At 44.4% G+C, this 19,790-nt stretch overlaps 2 protein-coding genes across 4 annotated transcripts in view; both read left to right on the top strand.

The window, feature by feature from the left end:
* Positions 1-19,790, top strand: part of hcfc1b (host cell factor C1b) — an 81,600-nt gene extending 61,810 nt beyond the window's left edge. Inside the window, exons 25-28 of the mRNA XM_065020991.1 lie at positions 8,934-9,119; positions 12,281-12,590; positions 17,031-17,094; positions 17,697-19,790. Coding sequence (XP_064877063.1) covers positions 8,934-9,119; positions 12,281-12,590; positions 17,031-17,094; positions 17,697-17,736 — 600 coding nt within the window. The 3' untranslated portion in view covers positions 17,737-19,790. The remainder of the gene's footprint in view (positions 1-8,933; positions 9,120-12,280; positions 12,591-17,030; positions 17,095-17,696) is intronic.
* On the top strand, positions 17,765-19,790 carry LOC135572609 (sporozoite surface protein 2-like). Of its 3 annotated transcripts, none has more exons than XM_065020990.1 (2): positions 17,765-17,917; positions 17,978-19,790. In XM_065020990.1, the coding sequence occupies exons 1-2, from the start codon at positions 17,765-17,767 to the stop codon at positions 18,386-18,388; spliced, it is 564 nt and encodes a 187-aa protein (XP_064877062.1). In that variant the 3' UTR covers positions 18,389-19,790. The 3 variants fall into 3 exon arrangements, with proteins under 3 accessions (XP_064877062.1, XP_064877060.1, XP_064877061.1); XM_065020988.1 differs by having other exon boundaries at positions 17,954-19,790; XM_065020989.1 differs by having other exon boundaries at positions 17,765-18,145; positions 18,182-19,790.

The raw sequence follows: 19,790 nt of genomic DNA, 5'->3' as shown, positions 1-19,790 counted from the left end.
CTACAATACATTAAGTGTTCCCTCAGACCACTACTCTACAATACATTAAGTGTATTCCCTCAGACCACTACTCTACAATACATTAAGTGTATTCCCTCAGACCACTACTCTACAATACATTAAGTGTATTCCCTCAGACCACTACTCTACAATACATTAAGTGTGTTCCCTCAGACCACTACTCTACAATACATTAAGTGTTCCCTCAGACCACTACTCTACAATACATTAAGTGTGTTCCCTCAGACCACTACTCTACAATACATTAAGTGTTCCCTCAGACCACTACTCTACAATACATTAAGTGTATTCCTCAGACCACTACTCTACAATACATTAAGTGTATTCCCTCAGACCACTACTCTACAATACATTAAGTGTATTCCCTCAGACCACTACTCTACAATACATTAAGTGTGTTCCCTCAGACCACTACTCTACAATACATTAAGTGTTACCTCAGACCACTACTCTACAATACATTAAGTGTTCCCTCAGACCACTACTCTTACAATACATTAAGTGTTCCCTCAGACCACTACTCTACTACCACTACTCTACAATACATTTAGTGTTCCCTCAGACCACTACTCTACAATACATTAAGTGTGTTCCCTCAGACCACTACTCTACAATACATTAAGTGTTCCCTCAGACCACTACTCTACAATACATTTAGTGTTCCCTCAGACCACTACTCTACAATACATTAAGTGTTCCCTCAGACCACTACTCTACAATACATTAAGTGTTCCCTCAGACCACTACTCTACAATACATTTAGTGTGTTCCCTCAGACCACTACTCTACAATACATTTAGTGTTCCCTCAGACCACTACTCTACAATACATTAAGTGTATTCCCTCAGACCACTACTCTACAATACATTTAGTGTTCCCTCAGACCACTACTCTACTACCACATATCTACAATACATTAAGTGTTCCCTCAGACCACATATCTACAATACATTAAGTGTATTCCCTCAGACCACTACTCTACAATACATTAAGTGTGTTCCCTCAGACCACTACTCTACTACCACATATCTACAATACATTAAGTGTATTCCCTCAGACCACTACTCTACAATACATTAAGTGTGTTCCCTCAGACCACTACTCTACAATACATTAAGTGTTACCTCAGACCACTACTCTACAATACATTAAGTGTGTTCCCTCAGACCACTACTCTACAATACATTAAGTGTGTTTCCTCAGACCACTACTCTACAATACATTAAGTGTTCCCTCAGACCACTACTCTACAATACATTAAGTGTGTTCCCTCAGACCACTACTCTACAATACATTAAGTGTGTTCCCTCAGACCACTACTCTACAATACATTAAGTGTTCCCTCAGACCACTACTCTACAATACATTAAGTGTTCCCTCAGACCACTACTCTACAATACATTAAGTGTGTTCCCTCAGACCACTACTCTACAATACATTTAGTGTTCCCTCAGACCACTACTCTACTACCACATATCTACAATACATTAAGTGTTCCCTCAGACCACTACTCTACAATACATTAAGTGTGTTCCCTCAGACCACTACTCTACAATACATTAAGTGTTCCCTCAGACCACTACTCTACAATACATTAAGTGTATTCCCTCAGACCACTACTCTACAATACATTAAGTGTGTTTCCTCAGACCACTACTCTACAATACATTAAGTGTATTCCCTCAGACCACTACTCTACAATACATTTAGTGTTCCCTCAGACCACTACTCTACTACCACATATCTACAATACATTAAGTGTTCCCTCAGACCACTACTCTACAATACATTTAGTGTTCCCTCAGACCACTACTCTACAATACATTAAGTGTGTTCCCTCAGACCACTACTCTACAATACATTAAGTGTTCCCTCAGACCACTACTCTACAATACATTAAGTGTTCCCTCAGACCACTACTCTACAATACATTAAGTGTTACCTCAGACCACTACTCTACAATACATTAAGTGTATTCCCTCAGACCACTACTCTACAATACATTAAGTGTGTTCCCTCAGACCACTACTCTACAATACATTAAGTGTGTTCCCTCAGACCACTACTCTACAATACATTAAGTGTTACCTCAGACCACTACTCTACAATACATTAAGTGTTCCCTCAGACCACTACTCTACAATACATTAAGTGTTCCCTCAGACCACTACTCTACAATACATTTAGTGTTCCCTCAGACCACTACTCTACAATACATTAAGTGTGTTCCCTCAGACCACTACTCTACAATACATTAAGTGTTCCCTCAGACCACTACTCTACAATACATTAAGTGTTCCCTCAGACCACTACTCTACAATACATTAAGTGTTCCCTCAGACCACTACTCTACAATACATTTAGTGTTCCCTCAGACCACTACTCTACAATACATTAAGTGTATTCCCTCAGACCACTACTCTACAATACATTTAGTGTTCCCTCAGACCACTACTCTACTACCACATATCTACAATACATTAAGTGTTCCCTCAGACCACATATCTACAATACATTAAGTGTATTCCCTCAGACCACTACTCTACAATACATTAAGTGTTCCCTCAGACCACTACTCTACAATACATTAAGTGTATTCCTCAGACCACTACTCTACAATACATTAAGTGTTCCCTCAGACCACTACTCTACAATACATTAAGTGTATTCCTCAGACCACTACTCTACAATACATTAAGTGTATTCCCTCAGACCACTACTCTACAATACATTAAGTGTGTTTCAAGTAATTACTCAGACCACTACTCTACAATACATTTAGTGTTCCCTCAGACCACTACTCTACAATACATTTAGTGTTCCCTCAGACCACTACTCTACAATACATTTAGTGTTCCCTCAGACCACTACTCTACAATACATTAAGTGTGTTCCCTCAGACCACTACTCCAATACATTAAGTGTTCCCTCAGACCACTACTCTACAATACATTTAGTGTTCCCTCAGACCACTACTCTACAATACATTAAGTGTGTTCCCTCAGACCACTACTCTACAATACATTTAGTGTTCCCTCAGACCACTACTCTACAATACATTAAGTGTATTCCCTCAGACCACTACTCTACAATACATTAAGTGTTCCCTCAGACCACTACTCTACAATACATTAAGTGTGTTCCCTCAGACCACTACTCTACAATACATTAAGTGTTCCCTCAGACCACTACTCTACAATACATTTAGTGTTCCCTCAGACCACTACTCTACAATACATTAAGTGTATTCCCTCAGACCACTACTCTACAATACATTAAGTGTGTTCCCTCAGACCACTACTCTACAATACATTTAGTGTTCCCTCAGACCACTACTCTACAATACATTTAGTGTTCCCTCAGACCACTACTCTACAATACATTTAGTGTTCCCTCAGACCACTACTCTACAATACATTTAGTGTTCCCTCAGACCACTACTCTACAATACATTTAGTGTTCCCTCAGACCACTACTCTACAATACATTAAGTGTATTCCCTCAGACCACTACTCTACAATACATTAAGTGTGTTCCCTCAGACCACTACTCTACAATACATTTAGTGTTCCCTCAGACCACTACTCTACAATACATTAAGTGTATTCCCTCAGACCACTACTCTACAATACATTAAGTGTGTTCCCTCAGACCACTACTCTACAATACATTAAGTGTGTTTCCTCAGACCACTACTCTACAATACATTAAGTGTTCCCTCAGACCACTACTCTACAATACATTAAGTGTGTTCCCTCAGACCACTACTCTACAATACATTAAGTGTGTTCCCTCAGACCACTACTCTACAATACATTAAGTGTTCCCTCAGACCACTACTCTACAATACATTAAGTGTGTTCCCTCAGACCACTACTCTACAATACATTAAGTGTGTTTCCTCAGACCACTACTCTACAATACATTAAGTGTTCCCTCAGACCACTACTCTACAATACATTAAGTGTGTTCCCTCAGACCACTACTCTACAATACATTAAGTGTGTTCCCTCAGACCACTACTCTACAATACATTAAGTGTTCCCTCAGACCACTACTCTACAATACATTAAGTGTGTTCCCTCAGACCACTACTCTACAATACATTTAGTGTTCCCTCAGACCACTACTCTACTACCACATATCTACAATACATTAAGTGTTCCCTCAGACCACTACTCTACAATACATTAAGTGTGTTCCCTCAGACCACTACTCTACAATACATTAAGTGTTCCCTCAGACCACTACTCTACAATACATTAAGTGTATTCCCTCAGACCACTACTCTACAATACATTAAGTGTGTTTCCTCAGACCACTACTCTACAATACATTAAGTGTATTCCCTCAGACCACTACTCTACAATACATTAAGTGTGTTCCCTCAGACCACTACTCTACAATACATTAAGTGTTCCCTCAGACCACTACTCTACAATACATTAAGTGTTCCCTCAGACCACTACTCTACAATACATTAAGTGTTCCCTCAGACCACTACTCTACAATACATTAAGTGTTACCTCAGACCACTACTCTACAATACATTAAGTGTATTCCCTCAGACCACTACTCTACAATACATTAAGTGTTACCTCAGACCACTACTCTACAATACATTAAGTGTATTCCCTCAGACCACTACTCTACAATACATTAAGTGTTACCTCAGACCACTACTCTACAATACATTAAGTGTATTCCCTCAGACCACTACTCTACAATACATTAAGTGTTCCCTCAGACCACTACTCTACAATACATTAAGTGTATTCCCTCAGACCACTACTCTACAATACATTAAGTGTATTCCCTCAGACCACTACTCTACAATACATTAAGTGTATTCCCTCAGACCACTACTCTACAATACATTAAGTGTGTTCCCTCAGACCACTACTCTACAATACATTAAGTGTTCCCTCAGACCACTACTCTACAATACATTAAGTGTGTTCCCTCAGACCACTACTCTACAATACATTAAGTGTTCCCTCAGACCACTACTCTACAATACATTAAGTGTATTCCCTCAGACCACTACTCTACAATACATTAAGTGTATTCCCTCAGACCACTACTCTACAATACATTAAGTGTATTCCCTCAGACCACTACTCTACAATACATTAAGTGTGTTCCCTCAGACCACTACTCTACAATACATTAAGTGTTACCTCAGACCACTACTCTACAATACATTAAGTGTTCCCTCAGACCACTACTCTACAATACATTAAGTGTTCCCTCAGACCACTACTCTACTACCACTACTCTACAATACATTTAGTGTTCCCTCAGACCACTACTCTACAATACATTAAGTGTGTTCCCTCAGACCACTACTCTACAATACATTAAGTGTTCCCTCAGACCACTACTCTACAATACATTTAGTGTTCCCTCAGACCACTACTCTACAATACATTAAGTGTTCCCTCAGACCACTACTCTACAATACATTAAGTGTTCCCTCAGACCACTACTCTACAATACATTTAGTGTGTTCCCTCAGACCACTACTCTACAATACATTTAGTGTTCCCTCAGACCACTACTCTACAATACATTAAGTGTATTCCCTCAGACCACTACTCTACAATACATTTAGTGTTCCCTCAGACCACTACTCTACTACCACATATCTACAATACATTAAGTGTTCCCTCAGACCACATATCTACAATACATTAAGTGTATTCCCTCAGACCACTACTCTACAATACATTAAGTGTGTTCCCTCAGACCACTACTCTACTACCACATATCTACAATACATTAAGTGTATTCCCTCAGACCACTACTCTACAATACATTAAGTGTGTTCCCTCAGACCACTACTCTACAATACATTAAGTGTTACCTCAGACCACTACTCTACAATACATTAAGTGTGTTCCCTCAGACCACTACTCTACAATACATTAAGTGTGTTTCCTCAGACCACTACTCTACAATACATTAAGTGTTCCCTCAGACCACTACTCTACAATACATTAAGTGTGTTCCCTCAGACCACTACTCTACAATACATTAAGTGTGTTCCCTCAGACCACTACTCTACAATACATTAAGTGTTCCCTCAGACCACTACTCTACAATACATTAAGTGTTCCCTCAGACCACTACTCTACAATACATTAAGTGTGTTCCCTCAGACCACTACTCTACAATACATTTAGTGTTCCCTCAGACCACTACTCTACTACCACATATCTACAATACATTAAGTGTTCCCTCAGACCACTACTCTACAATACATTAAGTGTGTTCCCTCAGACCACTACTCTACAATACATTAAGTGTTCCCTCAGACCACTACTCTACAATACATTAAGTGTATTCCCTCAGACCACTACTCTACAATACATTAAGTGTGTTTCCTCAGACCACTACTCTACAATACATTAAGTGTATTCCCTCAGACCACTACTCTACAATACATTTAGTGTTCCCTCAGACCACTACTCTACTACCACATATCTACAATACATTAAGTGTTCCCTCAGACCACTACTCTACAATACATTTAGTGTTCCCTCAGACCACTACTCTACAATACATTAAGTGTGTTCCCTCAGACCACTACTCTACAATACATTAAGTGTTCCCTCAGACCACTACTCTACAATACATTAAGTGTTCCCTCAGACCACTACTCTACAATACATTAAGTGTTACCTCAGACCACTACTCTACAATACATTAAGTGTATTCCCTCAGACCACTACTCTACAATACATTAAGTGTGTTCCTCAGACCACTACTCTACAATACATTAAGTGTGTTCCCTCAGACCACTACTCTACAATACATTAAGTGTTACCTCAGACCACTACTCTACAATACATTAAGTGTTCCCTCAGACCACTACTCTACAATACATTAAGTGTTCCCTCAGACCACTACTCTACAATACATTTAGTGTTCCCTCAGACCACTACTCTACAATACATTAAGTGTGTTCCCTCAGACCACTACTCTACAATACATTAAGTGTTCCCTCAGACCACTACTCTACAATACATTAAGTGTTCCCTCAGACCACTACTCTACAATACATTAAGTGTTCCCTCAGACCACTACTCTACAATACATTTAGTGTTCCCTCAGACCACTACTCTACAATACATTAAGTGTATTCCCTCAGACCACTACTCTACAATACATTTAGTGTTCCCTCAGACCACTACTCTACTACCACATATCTACAATACATTAAGTGTTCCCTCAGACCACATATCTACAATACATTAAGTGTATTCCCTCAGACCACTACTCTACAATACATTAAGTGTTCCCTCAGACCACTACTCTACAATACATTAAGTGTATTCCCTCAGACCACTACTCTACAATACATTAAGTGTTCCCTCAGACCACTACTCTACAATACATTAAGTGTATTCCCTCAGACCACTACTCTACAATACATTAAGTGTATTCCCTCAGACCACTACTCTACAATACATTAAGTGTGTTCCCTCAGACCACTACTCTACAATACATTTAGTGTTCCCTCAGACCACTACTCTACAATACATTTAGTGTTCCCTCAGACCACTACTCTACAATACATTTAGTGTTCCCTCAGACCACTACTCTACAATACATTAAGTGTGTTCCCTCAGACCACTACTCTACAATACATTAAGTGTTCCCTCAGACCACTACTCTACAATACATTTAGTGTTCCCTCAGACCACTACTCTACAATACATTAAGTGTGTTCCCTCAGACCACTACTCTACAATACATTTAGTGTTCCCTCAGACCACTACTCTACAATACATTAAGTGTATTCCCTCAGACCACTACTCTACAATACATTAAGTGTTCCCTCAGACCACTACTCTACAATACATTAAGTGTGTTCCCTCAGACCACTACTCTACAATACATTAAGTGTTCCCTCAGACCACTACTCTACAATACATTTAGTGTTCCCTCAGACCACTACTCTACAATACATTAAGTGTATTCCCTCAGACCACTACTCTACAATACATTAAGTGTGTTCCCTCAGACCACTACTCTACAATACATTTAGTGTTCCCTCAGACCACTACTCTACAATACATTTAGTGTTCCCTCAGACCACTACTCTACAATACATTTAGTGTTCCCTCAGACCACTACTCTACAATACATTTAGTGTTCCCTCAGACCACTACTCTACAATACATTTAGTGTTCCCTCAGACCACTTCTACAATACATTAAGTGTTTCCCTCAGACCACTACTCTACAATACATTAAGTGTATTCCCTCAGACCACTACTCTACAATACATTAAGTGTGTTCCCTCAGACCACTACTCTACAATACATTTAGTGTTCCCTCAGACCACTACTCTACAATACATTAAGTGTATTCCCTCAGACCACTACTCTACAATACATTTAGTGTTTCCTCAGACCACTACTCTACAATACATTAAGTGTATTCCCTCAGACCATTACTCTACAATACATTAAGTGTTCCCTCAGACCACTACTCTACAATACATTAAGTGTTCCCTCAGACCACTACTCTACAATACATTTAGTGTTCCCTCAGACCACTACTCTACAATACATTTAGTGTTCCCTCAGACCACTACTCTACTACCACTACTCTACAATACATTAAGTGTATTCCCTCAGACCACTACTACCACATATCTCTTCTCCCAAGATAATTTTCTTCGGTCATCTTCACTGCTTGTTCTGGTATTAGTTTCTTACTTTTATGATTATGTGTGTATTTTTTTGTATTGCTAGGTATTACTACTGCACTGTTGGAGTTAAAGAAACAGCTTAGATAACATCTGCAGATCTGTGTACGCTACCAATTAACTTGAATTGAATTCAATCACGTCGTGTGTGTGTGTGTAACTGAACCTGTCTTGTTCTATTCTTGTTCTTGTAGGATGACTCTGGGGCGATCCCGGACTACAGTCAGATGAAGAAGATGGATCTCCAGCCAGGGACGGCCTATAAATTCAGAGTGGCCGGGATCAACACCTGTGGTCGAGGGAACTTCTCAGAGGTCTCGGCCTTCAAGACGTGTCTACCGGGCTTCCCCGGAGCTCCCTGTGCGATCAAGATCAGCAAGGTAACACATTTAGCATTTTTACACAACTAATATGAAGGCAACATGTACCGTGTTGGTCTCGTGCTTCATGAGCTGAAATAAAAGATCCCAGAAATGTTCCATATGTACAAAAAGCTTATTTCTCTCAAATGTTGTCCACAAATTTGTTTACATCCCTGTCAGTGAGTATTTATCCTTTTGCCAAGATCATCCACCCACTTGACAGGTGTGACATATCATGATCATTACACAAGTGCACCTTGTGCTGGGAACAATAAAAGACCACTCTAAAATGTAATGTGCAGGTTTGTCACACATCACAATGCCACAGATGTCTCAAGTTTTAAGGGAGCGTGCAATTGGCATGCTCACCAGAGTTGTTGCCATTTTAATTTCTCTGCAATAAGCCGCCTCCAACATCGTTTTAGAGAATTTGCCAGTACGTCCATCGGCCTCATGTGTAACCACGGCCAGCCCAGGACCTCCACTTCCGGCTTCTTCACCTGTGGGATCGTCTGAGACCAGCCACCTGGACAGCTGATGAAACTGGGGTTTTTTGCAAAACTGAAGAATTTCTGCACAAACTGTCAGAAACCGTCTCAGGGAAGCTCATCTGCGTGCTCGTACGTCCTCACCAGGGCAAATGCTCACCTTCGATGGCCACTGGCACTCTGACGAAGTCTGCTCTTCACAGATGAATCCCTGTTTCACCTGTTCCAGGAAGTGAGTGCGAGCGGTTTGTTGATGTCAACGTTGTGAACAGCGTTCCCCATGGTGGGCTTATGGTATAGGCGGGCATAAGCTACAGACAATGAACACAATTGTATTTTTTTCAATGGCAACTTGTAACATCACAGTGACACCGTGATGAGATCCTGAGGTCCATTTTCGTGCCATTCATCCGCCGCCATCACCTCACGTTTCATGATAATGCACAGCCCCATGTTGCAAAGATCTGTACACAATTCCGGGAAGCTGAAAATGTCCCAGTTCTTCCATGGCCTGCATGCTCACCAGACATGTGACCCATTGAGCATGTTTGGGATGCTCTGGATTGACGTGTACAACAGCATGTTCTAGTTCCCGCCATATCCAGCAACTTCACACAACCATTGAAGAGGAGTGGGACAGCATTCCACAGGCCACAATCACCAGCCTGATCAACTCTATGTGAAGGAGATGTGTCGCGCTGCATGAGGCTAAATGGTGGTCACACCAGATACAGACTGGTTTTCTAATCCACACCAGATACTGACTGGGTCTCTGATCCACACCAGATGCTGACTGGGTCTCTGAGCCGCACCAGATACTGACTGGGTCTCTGATCCAGACCAGATACTGACTGGGTCTCTGATCCACACCAGATACTGACTGGGTCTCTGATCCACACCAGATGCTGACTGGGTCTCTGATCCACACCAGATACTGACTGGGTCTCTGATCCACACCAGATACTGACTGGGTCTCTGATCCACACCAGATACTGACTGGTTCTCTGATCCACACCAGATGCTGACTGGGTCTCTGATCCACACCAGATACTGACTGGGTCTCTGAGCCACACCAGATACTGACTGGGTCTCTGATCCACACCAGATACTGACTGGGTCTCTGATCCACACCAGATACTGACTGGGTCTCTGAGCCACACCAGATACTGACTGGGTCTCTGAGCCACACCAGATACTGACTGGTTTTCTGATCCACACCAGATACTGACTGGGTCTCTGAGCCGCACCAGATACTGACTGGGTCTCTGAGCCGCACCAGATACTGACTGGGTCTCTGAGCCGCACCAGATACTGACTGGGTCTCTGATCCACACCAGATACTGACTGGGTCTCTGATCCACACCAGATGCTGACTGGGTCTCTGATTCACACCAGATGCTGACTGGGTCTCTGATCCACACCAGATGCTGACCGGGTCTCTGATCCACACCAGATACTGACCGGTTTTCTGATCCACACCAGATACTGACCGGGTCTCTGAGCCGCACCAGATACTGACCGGGTCTCTGAGCCACACCAGATACTGACTGGGTCTCTGATCCACACCAGATACTGACTGGGTCTCTGATCCACACCAGATACTGACTGGGTCTCTGATCCACACCAGATACTGACTGGGTCTCTGAGCCACACCAGATACTGACTGGGTCTCTGAGCCACACCAGATACTGACTGGGTTTCTGAGCCACACCAGATACTGACTGGGTCTCTGAGCCACACCAGATACTGACTGGGTCTCTGAGCCACACCAGATACTGACTGGGTCTCTGAGCCACACCAGATACTGACTGGGTCTCTGAGCCACACCAGATACTGACTGGGTCTCTGATCCACACCAGATGCTGACCGGGTCTCTGATCCACTCCCTTGACCTTTGAGGTATCTGTGACCAGATTCATATCTGTATTCCCAGTCATGTGAAATCCATAGATTAGGGCCCAATAAATATATTTCAATTGACTGATTTCCTTATGAACTGTAACTCAGAAGTTGTTGCATGGTGTTTTATATTTTTGTTCAGTGTAATTTATTTAACCACGAAAGTTGTTTTTAAAAAAAAAACGTGTTTTTGAACGTCCTTTGCCCAGGGAGCGTTATTTAAAGTTAATGTTTTGTTTTGTTTCTTTGAATGTGTGTTCAAAACTCAAAACACGCCATGTCCGAGGTCAGTAATGCTACATTTGTCTCCCTTCCCCTCCTCTCTCTCTCCCCTCTTCCCCCTCTCTCTCCCCTCTTCCCCCTCTCTCTCCCCTCCTCCCCCTCTCTCTCTCCACTCCTCCCCTCTCTCTCTCCCTCCTCCCCCTCTCTCTCTCCCCTCCTCCCCCTCTCTCTCTCCCCTCCTCCCTCCTCTCTCTCTCTCCCTCCTCCTCTCTCTCTCTCCCCCTCTCTCTCTCTCCCCTCCTCCCTCTCTCTCTTCCATCTCTCGCTTCCCTCTCTCTCTCTCTCTCTCCCCTCTTCCCCCTCTCTCTCCCCTCTTCCCCCTCTCTCTCCCCTCTTCCCCCTCTCTCTCCCCTCCTCCCCCTCTCTCTCCCCTCCTCCCTCTCTCTCTCTCCCCTCCTCCCTCTCTCTCTCTCCCCCTCCTCCCTCTCTCTCCCCTCCTCCCTCTCTCTCTTCCATCTCTCTCTTCCCTCTTCCCTCTCTCTCTCCCCACTCCTCCCTCTCTCCCCTCAGAGCCCAGATGGAGCCCACCTGACCTGGGAGCCTCCATCGGTCACATCTGGTAAGATCATTGAGTACTCGGTGTACCTGGCCATCCAGAGCGCCCAGAGCGGGGAGCAGGCCAAGCCCACCACCACCACCACCCCAGCCCAGCTGGCTTTCATGCGAGTGTTCTGTGGGCCGAACCCTTCCTGCCTGGTGCAGTCGTCCAGCCTCTCCAACGCACACATAGACTACACCACCAAGCCTGCCATCATCTTCCGCATCGCAGCCCGCAACGAGAAAGGTTACGGCCCTGCCACGCAGGTCAGGTGGCTCCAAGGTACGGAACGCTAAGCTAGCCTCCTCTGTCTCTCTAGAGTGTTCGAATTGTGTCACTAATTCCACATTGTGTGTTTTGTATTTTGTGCTGCTCTTAAGTGAAACAGAGCTCCCATTGATTACATTTACATTTAAGTCATTTAGCAGACGCTCTTATCCAGAGCGACTTACAAATTGGTGCATTCACCTTATGACATCCAGTGGAACAGTAGTGCATCTAAATCTTTTAAGGGGGGTGAGAGGGATTACTTCATCCTATCCTAGGTATTCCTTAAAGAGGTGGGGTTTCAGGTGTCTCCGGAAGGTGGTGATTGACTCCGCTGTCCTGGCGTCGTGAGGGAGTTTGTTCCACCATTGGGGGGCCAGAGCAGCGAACAGTTTTGACTGGGCTGAGCGGGAACTGTACTTCCTCAGTGGTAGGGAGGCGAGCAGGCCAGAGGTGGATGAACGCAGTGCCCTTGTTTGGGTGTAGGGCCTGATCAGAGCCTGGAGGTACTGAGGTGCCGTTCCCCTCACAGCTCCGTAGGCAAGCACCATGGTCTTGTAGCGGATGCGAGCTTCAACTGGAAGCCAGTGGAGAGAGCGGAGGAGCGGGGTGACGTGAGAGAACTTGGGAAGGTTGAACACCAGACGGGCTGCGGCGTTCTGGATGAGTTGTAGGGGTTTAATGGCACAGGCAGGGAGCCCAGCCAACAGCGAGTTGCAGTAATCCAGACGGGAGATGACAAGTGCCTGGATTAGGACCTGCGCCGCTTCCTGTGTGAGGCAGGGTCGTACTCTGCGGATGTTGTAGAGCATGAACCTACAGGAACGGGCCACCGCCTTGATGTTATTTGAGAACGACAGGGTGTTGTCCAGGATCACGCCAAGGTTCTTAGCGCTCTGGGAGGAGGACACAATGGAGTTGTCAACCGTGATGGCGAGATCATGGAACGGGCAGTCCTTCCCGGGAGGAAGAGCAGCTCCGTCTTGCCGAGGTTCAGCTTGAGGTGGTGATCCGTCATCCACACTGATATGTCTGCCAGACATGCAGAGATGCGATTCGCCACCTGGTCATCAGAAGGGGGAAAGGAGAAGATTAATTGTGTGTCGTCTGCATAGCAATGATAGGAGAGACCATGTGAGGTTATGACTGAGCCAAGTGACTTGGTGTATAGCGAGAATAGGAGAGGGCCTAGAACAGAGCCCTGGGGACACCAGTGGTGAGAGCACGTGGTGTGGAGATGGATTCTCGCCACGCCACCTGGTAGGAGCGACCTGTCAGGTAGGACGCAATCCAAGCGTGGGCCGCGCCGGAGATGCCCAACTCGGAGAGGGTGGAGAGGAGGATCTGATGGTTCACAGTATCGAAGGCAGCCGATAGGTCTAGAAGGATGAGAGCAGAGGAGAGAGAGTTAGCTTTAGCAGTGCGGAGCGCCTCCGTGATACAGAGAAGAGCAGTCTCAGTTGAATGACTAGTCTTGAAACCTGACTGATTTGGATCAAGAAGGTCATTCTGAGAGAGATAGCGGGAGAGCTGGCCAAGGACGGCACGTTCAAGAGTTTTGGAGAGAAAAGAAAGAAGGGATACTGGTCTGTAGTTGTTGACATCGGAGGGATCGAGTGTAGGTTTTTTCAGAAGGGGGTGCAACTCTCGCTCTCTTGAAGACGGAAGGGACGTAGCCAGCGGTCAGGGATGAGTTGATGAGCGAGGTGAGGTAAGGGAGAAGGTCTCCGGAAATGGTCTGGAGAAGAGAGGAGGGGATAGGGTCAAGCGGGCAGGTTGTTGGGCGGCCGGCCGTCACAAGACGCGAGATTTCATCTGGAGAGAGAGGGGAGAAAGAGGTCAGAGCACAGGGTAGGGCAGTGTGAGCAGAACCAGCGGTGTCGTTTGACTTAGCAAACGAGGATCGGATGTCGTCGACCTTCTTTTCAAAATGGTTGACGAAGTCATCTGCAGAGAGGGGGGGGAGGATTCAGGAGGGAGGAGAAGGTTGCAAAGAGCTTCCTAGGGTTAGAGGCAGATGCTTGGAATTTAGAGTGGTAGAAGGTGGCTTTAGCAGCAGAGAGAGAAGAGGAAAATGTAGAGAGGAGGGAGTGAAAGGATGTCAGGTCCGCAGGGAGGCGAGTTTTCCTCCATTTCCGCTCAGCTGCCCGGAGCCCTGTTCTGTGAGCTCGCAATGAGTCGTCGAGCCACGGAGCGGGAGGGGAGGACCGAGCCGGCCTGGAGGATAGGGGACATAGAGAGTCAAAGGATGCAGAAAGGGAGGAGAGGAGGGTTGAGGAGGCAGAATCAGGAGATAGGTTGGAGAAGGTTTGAGCAGAGGGAAGAGATGATAGGATGGAAGAGGAGAGAGTAGCGGGGGAGAGAGAGCGAAGGTTGGGACGGCGCGATACCATCCGAATAGGGGCAGTGTGGGAAGTGTTGGATGAGAGCGAGAGGGAAAAGGATACAAGGTAGTGGTCGGAGACTTGGAGGAGTTGCAATGAGGTTAGTGGAAGAACAGCATCTAGTAAAGATGAGGTCGAGCGTATTTCCTGCCTTGTGAGTAGGGGGAAGGTGAGAGGGTGAGGTCAAAAGAGGAGAGGAGTGGAAAGAAGGAGGCAGAGAGGAATGAGTCAAAGGTAGACGTGGGGAGGTTAAAGTCGCCCAGAACTGTGAGAGGTGAGCCGTCCTCAGGAAAGGAGCTTATCAAGGCATCAAGCTCATTGATGAACTCTCCGAGGGAACCTGGAGGGCGATAAATGATAAGGATGTTAAGCTTGAAAGGGCTGGTAACTGTGACAGCATGGAATTCAAAGGAGGCGATAGACAGATGGGTAAGGGGAGAAAGAGAGAATGACCACTTGGGAGAGATGAGGATCCCGGTGCCACCACCCCGCTGACCAGAAGCTCTCGGGGTGTGCGAGAACACGTGGGCAGACGAAGAGAGAGCAGTAGGAGTAGCAGTGTTATCTGTGGTGATCCATGTTTCCGTCAGTGCCAAGAAGTCGAGGGACTGGAGGGAGGCATAGGCTGAGATGAACACTGCCTTGTTGGCCGCAGATCGGCAGTTCCAGAGGCTACCGGAGACCTGGAACTCCACGTGGGTCGTGCGCGCTGGGACCACCAGATTAGGGTGGCCGCGGCCACGCGGTGTGGAGCGTTTGTATGGTCTGTGCAGAGAGGAGAGAACAGGGATGGACAGACACATAGTTGACAGGCTACAGAAGAGGCTACGCTAATGCAAAGGAGATTGGAATGACAAGTGGACTACACGTCTCGAATGTTCAGAAAGTTAAGCTTACGTAGCAAGAATCTTATTGACTAAAATGATTAAAATGATACAGTACTGCTGAAGTAGGCAAGCTGGCATTGGCTGCGTTGTTGACTTTGTAGGCTAGCTGGCAGTGGCTGCGTTGTTGACACTACACTAATCAAGTCGTTCCGTTGAGTGTAATGGTTTCTACAGTGCTGCTATTCGGGGGCTAGCTGGTTAGCTAGCAGTGTTGATTACGTTACGTTGCGTTAAAAGAACGACAATAGCTGGCTAGCTAACCTAGAAAATCGCTCTAGACTACACAATTATCTTTGATACAAAGACGGCTATGTAGCTAGCTATGATCAAACAAATCAAGCCATTGTACTGTAATGAAATGAAATGAAAAATGTGATACTACCTGTGAAGCGAAATGCGACCGGGTTGTTGAGTGAGGAAGTTCAATTCGGTTGCAGTGTCTCCTACGTTAAGGACGACAAATAGCTGGCTAGCTAACCTCGGTAAATTAAGATAATCACTCTAGAACTACACACTCTAAACTACCCAATTATCTTGGATACGAAGACAGCAAAGACAACTATGTAGCTAGCTAACACTACACTAATCAAGTCGTTCAGTTGAGTGTAATAGTTGTGCTGCTAATCGGTAGACGGTGGACTAGCTAACGGTGGACGTTAGCTAGCTGGCTAGCTGCGGGGCAGTGTAGACTGCGTTAGGACGACGAAATACGATAATTACGCAATTATCTATGATACAAAGACGGCTATGTAGCTAGCTAAGAAGAAATTGCTAAGATTAGACAAATCAAACCGTTGTACTATAATGAAATGTAATGAAATGTAATACTACCTGCGGACCGAGTGCAGATGCGACCGCTCGCTCCAACCCGGAAGGGAATTAATTCCCTGTATAAATACATATGAACGAAGGTTGATATTTTATTATAACCAGAGGACTCTGGTTATTTACAATGGAACAAATCCGAACTTGACTTGTGTTGACCTTGATATATTGAAATGAAGATTGATGGTCCCCATAGCAACAACTTCAAGATGCTCTTTCCTTTAAAAAATAAAATAAAAGCTACCGTGTTTGCCACCTTTACTCCTTGACAAGTTTTTAAAGCCTCTTTGAGATTTTTGTTTTAATGAAAAGTGCTATAATAAAATATATTATTACAATCCTATGTCCTCTCCCTGTAGAGGTAGGTAAAGATGGTGTTGCAGCTAAACCAACTGCTAAGAGACCAGGCTCCTCGCCTGACATGTGAGTACCATTCATCCCCCGCTCTCTCTCTCTCTGTCTCTCTCTCTGTCTCTCTCTCTGTCTGTCTCTCTCTCTCTCTCATATATCCACATGAAATAATAGGTTATTTAACTATACATTCCTAAAAATAAAAAAATGCTATGAATTTATTTGAACAAAGTACTTGAGTAGTCAGTTGTGACCCCTCTGTCATAATTCTTAACTTTACGCTCCACTACGATATTTTGGTATTTTGTTGAATTAGTCCGCTGTTGATACAGTCCCGAAACGCTTTGCATGTCAGCAATGAACTTTTTCAAGATATCAAACAAAACCATCAAGCCGGTACGATGTGTTTTACCTCACGGCCTTTTGCCTCATACCGGCTGTATTTCTGCCTGTTTCTGATGAAGATCTTAGATCAACATGAAATGACTCGATACAACATCACTTCAGAGATGCACACAAACAAAATATATATATTACATTCAACACGGGTGAACCTTAAACTCTCAACTTTTATTCTGGTCTTGACTCTCAGCTCCACTTCTCGTGACTCTTTTAACAGCCCCTCGTCTATGTTCATCTGTTGAATCGTGAACTGTGTTGTTTCTCTCCTTTAGGAAAGCTGCCGGTCCGAAGAAGGCCAGATCAGACCAGTAAAGGGAGTTTCCTTCTCCCCTTGTTGTCCATGATGACTATTACTGAACTGAATACAACACCCCTCAACCAGCCCCCACCAAGATCCCTCACCAACTATCTACAATATCCTTGCCTCAACCTCAGCCCCACAAACCTGGACCCAGACCGGCCCACAAACCTGGACCCAGACCGGCCCACAAACCTGGACCCAGACCGGTCCACAAACCTGGACCCAGACTGGCCCACAAACCTGGACCCAGACCGGCCCACAAACCTGGACCCAGACCGGCCCACAAACCTGGACCCAGACCGGCCCACAAACCGGCCCACAAACCTGGACCCAGACCGGCCCACAAACCTGGACCCAGACCGGCCCACAAACCTGGACCCAGACCGGCCCACAAACCTGGACCCAGACCGGCCCACAAACCTGGACCCAGACCGGTCCACAAACCTGGACCCAGACCGGCCCACAAACCTGGACCCAGACCGGCCCACAAACCTGGACCCAGACCGGTCCCCCAACCACCCATCATTCACAAAATGGCTACCTAAAAAAACCCAGATGAAAATAATCCCAGAGCCCTGCCCTCATCACTCGAGGTTGTGGTGCCACGGACACCTCGTTTCCAACCTCGTGTTCTTTATTGGTTTATTACTGATCTTCTGTTAAAACGGTTGAAAGCACACAATTACATTTTTCTTGGCTTTTTTTTTTTATTTTTAAATGATTTTCGGTGAAATCAACAACAACAACAACAACAACAACAAAAAATAGAAAAAAACACTGTGGAGTTTTAACTGTAGTTGCTAGCTAGTGATTTTCCTCTCTCTGTCCCATGCTTTTCTCCATCCCGGTTTATCAACACAAGTAATTACACAGCACAAATAGCTGTGTATCGCCGATGTCACTTGCGCGTCGGTCGATTGGTCACATGTATAGAAGGATCAGATGGTTGCTATGGAAAACGGTTGAAACGGAAGAACACAGCATCGTCACGTTGTCATGGGGACAAAAACACACCGATGGGGAAAACAGACAGCACTTGGGGGGAGGACAAGAGTGTTTTCTCCATTGAAGGGGAGTCCATCGTCATCATCAACCGATTTAAGACTTCACATTTTTGTCCTGGCTTTCGTCTTGCTTTGTGACATCACCGTGTTCACAGGGAGTTAAAAAAAAAAAAGGAACGAGAGTTTAACTCAAGTCAAGAAAATGAAGTGTTTTTGGTGTAGGTTTAGGAGACTACTTTAATTCTCTAGTCTGTTTCCTTTCGTTGGGAGGGTGTGTGGACACTGGCTGACTGCCAACCAGGGTGAAAAAGTACAATGTTTTTTTGTTTTACAGCCTTTATTCGACAGGTCATTTGACACTTATTTCAGAATTGGTGGTCTAATGAACCGTTAAATAATGACTTTTTGTTACTTGCTCTGCTGCGGAAGATGAAAGAGCAGAAACGAAAGACTGAAAGAAAAGAGGCGAGTGGATGTTTTTTGTTTTGTTTATACTTCCAGTTTAAAAAAAAAAAAAATGAATGAAAGGAATTGATTTGCAGAGAGAAAAAGCTTACTTTTCACCTGTCCTCCTTGTCGTCTCAACCTGTCGATAGTCCATGGAATGCATTTTGTTGACATCTAATGGAATTTAGAAGGTTCTTTTTGTTCCAAACCTTGTTTTTTAGAGTTCTGAGAATTAACTGGGATATTTTCTGCCCCCCCTCCCCTCTCCCCCCTTCCCCAAAATGCGGACAAACTGTTGATATTGATAACCATTCACATTACTTTTGGTGTATTGTTGTTATTATTATTATTATTATTATTTGCTTTACATATGTTTAGGTATGCAAGTGTGTGTGTGTAATGTGACAAATGTTTTCCATGTAGTTGGCATGTATTTTTGAAACAGAGCATTTTATTTACCGAGAGGTGGGAAAATGCTTTGTTATGAAGAATGATTGAATGGTGCAAACAGCAAACAGGGTTTGAGCTCAGTTGTAAATTAGTTCCTTCCTTCACGTAGCAAGTAAAGTTCAAAAAAAAAAAATAAAATAAAAAATAAACTCTTTTTTATATAA

This window comes from Oncorhynchus nerka, linkage group LG7 (assembly GCF_034236695.1).
Source record: "Oncorhynchus nerka isolate Pitt River linkage group LG7, Oner_Uvic_2.0, whole genome shotgun sequence".
Lineage (NCBI taxonomy): Eukaryota > Metazoa > Chordata > Actinopteri > Salmoniformes > Salmonidae > Oncorhynchus > Oncorhynchus nerka.
This window is presented reverse-complemented; position numbering and strand designations above follow the sequence as displayed.

What these genes read in the sequence shown, in the direction of transcription:
- LOC135572609 (XM_065020988.1), top strand. Translation starts at nt 17,765, where the DNA reads ATGATGACTATTACTGAACTGAATACAACACCCCTCAACCAGCCCCCA. An exon ending in ACCCAGACCGGCCCACAAAC is followed by an intron (nt 17,918 to 17,953) that starts CTGGACCCAGAC and finishes CTGGACCCAGAC; the next exon opens with TGGCCCACAAACCTGGACCC.